Source organism: Colobus angolensis, unplaced genomic scaffold (assembly GCF_000951035.1).
Source record: "Colobus angolensis palliatus isolate OR3802 unplaced genomic scaffold, Cang.pa_1.0 Scaffold169, whole genome shotgun sequence".
NCBI classification, from domain to species: Eukaryota; Metazoa; Chordata; class Mammalia; order Primates; family Cercopithecidae; genus Colobus; species Colobus angolensis.
The window spans coordinates 1,114,324-1,122,644 of record NW_012114810.1 but is presented as its reverse complement, the minus strand read 5'-3'; the positions used below and the strand labels follow the sequence as shown (position 1 = coordinate 1,122,644).

The 8,321-nt window shown below is 43.5% G+C and overlaps 1 protein-coding gene across 4 annotated transcripts in view; it reads left to right on the top strand.

Annotated features, from left to right (window-relative positions):
- Window positions 1-7,928: 7,928 nt before the first annotated feature.
- The window catches only part of ARNT (aryl hydrocarbon receptor nuclear translocator), a 62,995-nt gene continuing 62,602 nt past the window's right edge, over window positions 7,929-8,321 (top strand). For all 4 annotated transcript variants that reach the window (XM_011937802.1, XM_011937800.1, XM_011937799.1 and 1 more), the window contains exon 1: window positions 7,929-8,144. In XM_011937802.1, coding sequence (XP_011793192.1) covers window positions 7,955-8,144 — 190 coding nt within the window. In that variant the 5' untranslated portion in view covers window positions 7,929-7,954. The remainder of the gene's footprint in view (window positions 8,145-8,321) is intronic.

Genomic DNA, 8,321 nt, shown 5'->3' with positions numbered 1-8,321 from the left:
GCTAATTTTTGTATTTTTAGTAGAGACGGGGTTTCACCATGTTGGTCAGGCTGGTCTCGAACTCCTGACCTCAGGTGATCCATCTGCCTCGGCCTCCTAAAGTGCTGGTATGAGCCACCGCGCCTGGCCCAATATCTCAGTTTTTAAAAAATTGCATTTCTCTAATTACTATACTATTTGAATCTCTATTGATTTACATATTTTATAGATACATACAAACCTATCTTCACCTTACCTATCATTTTCCCTTTTGACTGAGCTATTAATCTTTCACTTACTGATTTGAAGATGTATATCTATCTACAAACATAAGTACACATAGATACATTTTTACACATTTTTTATGTATTAATAACTTTTTGTGATATATGTGGTTCCCAGTGCCTATCCTCTGCGACTCCAATGCTCTCATTTTTGAATTTGCTATCAACATCAGTTTCCAGAATTAAACCTCTCTTCTCAGTCCAATAACTTCTAACTTCATTTGTTTCCCAGATCAGTCTCATCCCCTTTCAGAGATGTTTAAACTAGGCTCTTCTGCAATTCTAGAATCTTCCATCTTCAAGATACTGATCAGTCCATCATCTCTCCAATTGTGGGCAAACTGTTCACTTTCTTTCCTCAGGTTTCTGAGTATTGACAGAAATTACAATGCTCCATAGATTCATGAAAATTTATGCATTCTAACTTTGTCTAGTTCCCCAGAGCATTTGGTGATCATTTTTGTTTCCTTTTTCTACTCCTGTGGCAGATTATTCACAGTTGTTTTGTTCATACCTAGTTGACTTCCCAACCAATTGTTTACAGCTGTGCAGCTACACCCAACCCCATTTCTACCTCTTATTCCCAGCAGAAGTTTTACCTGCTACTTTTCTTTGAGAATCAAAGTCATCACACATGAATTCCCTTTCCTCCACTTCAAAATGTCTACACATTTTTAGAAAAAGGGTATCTTGGTTTTCTAAGAACACTTTCACATGCTGCCCCAACCCTGTCTCCTTCTCTCCCCTAGTACCAGTCTTGTTTTCTCAGGCATATGTATTTCTTGCATTTATTTATTTTTTATTTTTTGAGACAGAGTCTTGCTCTGTCACTCAGGCTGGAGTGCAGTGGCACAATCTGGGGTCACTGCAACTTCCAGCTCCCAGGCTCAAGTGATTCTCGTGCCTCAGCCTCCCGAGTAGGCCGGATTACAGGCATGTAACACCACGCCTAGCTAGTTTTTATATTTTTAGTAGAGACGAGGTTTTGCCCTGTTGGCCAGGCTGGTCTCAAACTCCTGATCTCAGGTGATTCACCCACCCTGGCCTCCCAAAGTGCTGGGATTATAGGCGTGAGCCACCACGCCTGGATGTTTCTTGCATTTTTAGTTTGCTCCTTTCCACAAGCTCAGTCTATAGACACATTTTATTATTTCCACCCCTAGCCTAACCCTTATCACAGCCTACCATTTGATTATTTTTCTCTTCATTGCCATGTTTCTTGAAAAAGTAATCTGTGCTAACTAGCTGTGTCTACTTAGTTTCTACTCACTTCTCAACCACTTGCAATCTGGTTTCCATTCCTTAGATGTGCTTATAGGCTGGGCGTGGTGGCTCACGCCTGTAATCCCAGCACTTTGGGAGGCCAAGGTGGTGGTGAGGTGAGGAAATTACCTGAGGTGAGGAGTTTGAGACCAGCATCTGTGAAACCCCGTCTCTACTAAAAATACAATAATTAGCTGGGCATGGTGGCGGGCGCCTGTAATCCCAGCTACTCGGGTGGCTGAGGCAGGAGAATCGCTTGAATCGGGGAGGCGGAGGTTGCAGTGAGCCAAGATCATGCCATTGCGCTCCAGTCTGGGCAACAAGAGCAAAACTCCATTTCCAAAAAAAAAAAAAAAAATTATTTGTTGTTTATCCAGCATTCAAATCAAACTGGCTTACCTTTATTTTTATTTGCTAAATCTGGCAACCATACCCAGAGACACTTAATAAAACTTTGGAGGCTGGTCTGAGTGCCTTGGTGTTTACGACTAATTGATCCCAATCAGTTAGAGATTTCTTTGTTCCTTCACTTGACTGGTCTTAAAAACAAACAAAAACTAAATAAACTAAATAATTAAAAAACAAAAAACTAAATAATTAAAAAACCAGTTTACCATAAAGAGTTAACAGAAAAAAAAACTGTAATTTTCTATTAATTTACAAATTAATATAAAAATAATAGTATTAGTAATGGTTAAATATTGGTAAGCTGAAAATGTGTATAAAAACATGTAGGTCAGACTTCACAGTCAACTGATTTCTTAATTTTTTAAAATTTGCTGACTGGCATCCTGATCTGATCTGTTAATTTTTATTTCTACTGAAATTAGAAAATCTGTATTTACAGTGAGTTTGTCAGATACGGCAAGAAGTGTTTGATGGTTACCAGATAATTCTGAATAGTTGGAGCTTACAAGGATCTATGGGAGAATTTCTAGTGAAAGCATTTAGTGGTTTGTCAGATTCTAAGCAGAAGAGCAAAGAGCCTCAAAAGTCAAATGCTTCAACTTGAGAGAGAGCAGGAGTTGTATTCAGTTGCATTGGCTACATTCAGCTCTGGGAAGCATTTACCCCCATTTGGTTGCAACATTTGGATGTGGTTTAGAATATGTTCAATAATGTGTCATTCATTTTTTTCCTCTGATGAAGAAAGAAAATTATCATGTGTTGGGAAATGAAATATTCTTGGCGGTCAAGGCATTTGCATCATAGTCTGGTTTTCTTACAAAATCCTGACACTTTGTTCTTAACATTAAAAATGTTGGCTTTGTGAACTGCTACCAAGATGCACATTTTTGTAATGGGGAAGACATCACTCTCTTATTTGTTGGGGTTCATTGGTTGAACTCTCTAATATGATACAAAATGTAAAGCCCTGGCAGGATAAGAAAGGAATTCCTACTCATCAGCAGAATGATCTTTGCTGGTAAGCAATTGGAAGATGGATGTACTTTGATGACAGCATTCATCTTCTTACTGTGCTGAGACTTTGTGGTGGTGCCAAGGAAGTATTACACCACTCCCAAGAAGAATAAGCACAAGAGAAAGAAGGTTAAGCTAACTGTCCTAAAATATTACAAGGTGGATAAAAATGGCAAAACTAGTTGCCTTTGTTGTGAGTGCCCTTCAGGTGAGTGTGGTGCTGGAGTTTTTATGGACAGCCACTTTGAAAGACATTATTGTGGCAAATGTTGTCTGACTTATTGTTTCAACGAACCAGAAGAAAAGATGGGTTAATAAAAGGCATGAACTAAAAAGCAAAAACAGGCAGAGTGTGGTGGCTCATGGCTATAATCCCTGTGCTTTGGGAGGCTGAGGTGGGAGAATGGCTTAAGGCCAGGAGTTCGAGGTTGAAGTGAGCAATGATGGTGCCACTGCACTCTAGCCTAGGTGAAAGAGTGAGTCTCTATCTCTAAAACAAAAACAAAACTCCAAACCATGACATTCAGAAGTTAAGGTAATATGTTCATGTTAATAAAAATATTGCTCAGATAAGCCATTTGAGCAATCCTACTTAAATCCTACTTAAAATAATAAAAATGGTTTATGTTAGTATTATCTATATCATAAAGAAGAGCTTTTTACTTCAATCCTTATTAAAAACTGATAGCACCCCCCCCCATTGGCCTCCATACTTAACTGTGGAGAAAGCACCAATTTATCTATTTATTCTCAAAGATTGTGCTCACTAGATGATATTTTACTATATTTATGGTTTGTGCTAATTTGTTCAATGTCAAATCAAAATCAGGAGAAATTTTATTTTTTAGAAATGAGGTCTTGCTATGTTTCCCAGGTTGGCCTCAAACTCCTGGGCTCAAGTGATCCTCCCTCCTCAGCCTGTGGAGTAGCTAGGACTACAGGCATGCACCATTGAGCCTGGCTGGAATAAATATATTTTGGCTATGAACTGTTTTCTGAATAAAATGGAAAGTGGGCCGGGCGTGGTGGCTCATGCCTGTAATCCCAGCACTTTGGAAGGACGAGGTGGGTCCATTGTCTGAGCTCAGGAGCCTGGGCAACCTGGTGAAACCTCGTCTCTAATAAAAGTACAAAAAAATTAGCTGGGCAGTGGTGGCAGGCGCCTGTAATTCCAGCTACTGAGGATGCAGAGGCAGGAGAATAGCTTGAACCTGGGAGGCAGAGGTTGCAGTGAGCCATAATGCCATTGTACCCCAGCCTGGGCAATAAAGTGAGATTCTGTCTTAAAAAAAAAAAAAAAAAAGGAAAGTGGACTGACGTTTTCTTTTGTAGGAACAGTGTGGAGTGCAGTGGCATGATCTTGGCTCACTGCAACCGCTGCCTCCCAGGTTCAAGTTATTCTCGTGCCTCAGCCTCCTGAGTAGCTGGGATTACAGTCATATGTCACCATGCCAGACTAATTTTTGTATTTTTAGTAGAGATGTGGTTTCATCACTTTGATCAGGCTGGTCTCAAACTCCTGGGCTCAAGTGATCTGCCTGCCTCGGCCTCCCAAAGTGCTGAGATTACAGCTGTGAGCCACGATGTCTGGCCTGTAACTCCATCAGTTTTGATCCCAAGATATCTTTTTCAGACTTACTCATACCTCACAAAATAATTCTTATCTAAATGAAAAATGTTTTCTTTTGTATCTTGAATTTTTAATGATAAACCAAACAGGAAGTTTCCGGGCATTTCTCCGTATGTATTGCCTATATGCTGTAAGCTGATTCATATTGTGTACATCAGTGGTTTCTACACTTAAACATCTGGTAGCAGGTACAGGGCAGATATTGCCATTTCACGTTGTGTATCATGACTCCATGTGATATTTGACAAATAATTTTGCCAATAGCTTTGTTACACTTTTTTTTTCTTTTTCTATTTGAGATGGAGTCTCGCTCAGTCACCCAGGCTGGAGTGCAGTGGCCTGATCCCAGCTCACTGCAACCTCCACCTTCCAGGTTCAAGCGACTCTCCTGCCTCAGCCTGCTGAGTAGCTGGGACTACAGGCGTGTGCCAACACGTCCAGCTTGTTTTCATATTTTTAGTAGAGATGGGATTTCACCATATTGGCCAGGCTGGTCTTGAACTTCTGATCTCAGGTAATCTGCCTGCCTTGACCTCCCAAAGTGCTGGAATTACAGGCATGAGTCACTGCACCAGGCCAGTTTTGTTGCACTTTCTCCAAACAGAATATGTTATTAACTTTGTAGCTAGTTGTGTAAGCATCTCTATAACAAAATGATTTCTACCTTTTCTTTTCTTTTTTTTTTTTTTGAGACGGAGTCTTGCTCTGTCGCCCAGGCTGCAGTGTAGTGGCATGATCTCCACTCACTGCAAGCTCCACCTCCTGGGTTCACGCCATTCTCCTGCCTCAGCCTCCAGAGTAGCTGGGACTACAGGCACCCGCCATCACACCTGGCTAATTTTTTGTATTTTTAGTAGAGATGGGGTTTCACCGTGTTAGCCAGGATGGTCTTGATCTCCTGACCTCGTGATCTGCCCGCCTCGGCCTCCCAAAGTGCTGTGATTACAGGTGTGAGCCACTGTGCTCGGCTATTTCTACCAAGTTTTTTCTACAGAAATGTGACTTGATCTCTTTTAACCACAAAATTTATCCACATCATATGGGAAAATATGCATTTATCCTGGAAAAATCCATTTTACTTGGTAAAGAAGCTACTGAATTTTTTTTTCTTTTTTTTTTAAGATGGAGTCTCGCTCTGTCACCCAGGCTGGAGTGCAGGGGCACCTCAGTTCACTGCAACCTCTGCCTCCCAGGTTCAAGTGACTCTCCTGCCTCAGCCACCTGAGTAGCTGGGGTTACAGGCACGCAGCACCATGCCCGGCTAAGTATTTTTAGTAGAGATGGGGTTTCACCATGTTGGCCAGGCTGGTCTTGAACGCTTGACTTTGTGAATCGTCCCCCTCGGCCTCCCGAAGTGCTGGGATTACAGCCACCCCACCCGGCCCAGCCAGTGCATTTCTTTTGAGTGGATGATTTTTTTTCTTTTTGGTGAATTATAAATATAACAACAAAATGAAAGAAAAATGAAATTTTAACAGATATAAACAATAATATGCAAATTATGGTAAAATACCTTTGCAGTGAACTAAATAAGTGGATCAATGTAATCTGCACAGTACATATACAACTTCTAAGAATACAAAGATGTTCAATAGCATAATTAAAATTTTAATTAAATTTGTATTAAACATTTTGTGAGTGATACATGACAAGACAGTACTTTGTAGTGCTAAAACTGTAGTGCTAAAATAGGGGGATGGGTGGAACAGGTCTCCAGTGTCAGACTCCTTTAGTTTGCCTCCCACATTACTTACCTGCTGGATGTCCTTTGCTTAACCTCTTTGTTTCTGTTTCCTTAATTGCAAAATGGAAATAGTAGTAGAACCTACCTCATCGTTGTGAGGATTAAATGAGTAAATACATACAAAGCATTTTGGACAGTGCCTACCTCAAATAGCTCAATGCTTCCTATTATCAGGAAACAAAAATTAGCTGGGCGTGGGGGCGTACATCTGTAATCCCAGCTACTCGGGAGGCTGAGGCAGGATAACTGCTTGAACCCGGGAGGTGGATGTTGCAGTGAGCCAAGATCGCACCGCTGCACTGCAGCTTGGGCGACAGAGCAAGACTCTGTCTCGGAAAAAAATTAAGAAAAAAGAAAAAAGAAAATAAATCTGCACAGCCATCATCTTATTGATTCCCTATTAAAAACTCCTCACTGGCCGGGTGTGGTGGCTCACGCCTGTAATCCCAGCACTTTGGGAGGCTGAGGTGGGCGGATTGCCTGAGGTCAGGAGTTCGAGACCAGTCTGGCCAACATCGTGAAACCCCATCTCTACTAAAAACACAAAAAATTAGCCAGGCGGGTGGCGTGCGCCTGTAATCCCAGCTACTCAGGAGGCTGAGGCAGGGGAATTGCTTGAACCAGGGAGGTAGAGGTTGCAGTGAGCCGAGATTGCGCCACTACACTCCAGCCTGGATGACAGAGCGAGACTCCGTCTCAAATACAAACAAAGAAACAAAACTCCTCACTATATCCCTATCACTGACCAAAGGAAGTTACCCATTCTCAAAATAGTTTCTTCATCCATTGCCTCCAGTTTTGGCTGGCAATATCTCCCATACCAAACCGTTAACACCCAGATCCTTTTACACTACCAGTTTCATAGCAGGCATTAAAAAGTTAGTCATTTAACTGTTTTCACCAGGGACAAAAGTCCTTAAAACAGGAAAAAAACTGGAAAGGATTACAAATCACTATGTGAAGTTTAAGTATTAGAGTACCTAAAGAGGATTTACAAGATAAGTTGTCTGCAGGGCAACCACTCAGACGAATCCACCACCAAGAGAAGGTTTTTAGTCAAATATCCTTTTTTTAGTAAAATATCTTTTTTTTTTTCAGAGACGGAGTTTTGCTCTCGGTTGCCCAGAGGAGTACAGTGGCGTGGCGCGATCTCAGTTCACTGCAACCTCTGCCTCCCAGGTTCAAGCGATTCTCCTGCCTCAGCCTCCCAAGAAGCTGGGATTACAGGCATGTGCCACCACGCGCAGCTAATTTTGTATTTTTAGTAGACACGGGGTTTTCGCCATGTTGGCCACGGCTGGTTTCAAACCCCTGACCACAGGTGATCCGCCGGCCTCGGCCTCCCAAAGTGCTGGGATTACAGGCGGGAGCCACCGCGCCCTGCCTAAAATACCCATTTTAATTGCATTTCAATGACGTTACTCGGTCATTGACCTCTTACGCAAGGTGGGCGGGGTTAGGGAGACAGCTGGACTTCTTCCTCGCCCTCCCTCCACTGGACTGGCTGGCGCAGGGAGTAGCCCCGCCCTTGGTCGATTTGGCATTTTTATTGGTCAATTTTTTTCTAGGAGGCTGGTCGTGTGCTGACTCCGCCCACGACATAGGCGGGGTCTCTTCGCCACAGGGGCTGGGATGGTGGGGGCTGCTGAAGCCGCCATCTTGGATTCCGCGGTAGCGGAGGCGGCGGTCAGGCGCCGCTTCTGGGGAGTGGCCTTTCTCTTCCCCTCCCTCCCGGTTCGGTGGCGGCGGCTCCTCCCACTGGGGGGGGGTGGCGCGGCGGCGGTGGCATCTACGGCCATGGCGGCGACTACTGCCAACCCCGGTGAGGAGACGGAGGACTGGGGCGCCTCTAAAGGGGAGGGGCTGAAGGGGCTGACAACTAAGGAGACCCAGGGCTAAGGGGACGCAGCTGGAGCTGAAGGCGCCGGGGCGGGGCGGAGGCCGCGAGGGACGGTGGGGGAGCGGTGACCTGGGGAGGGGCCGATCCTGGGGACTTGGG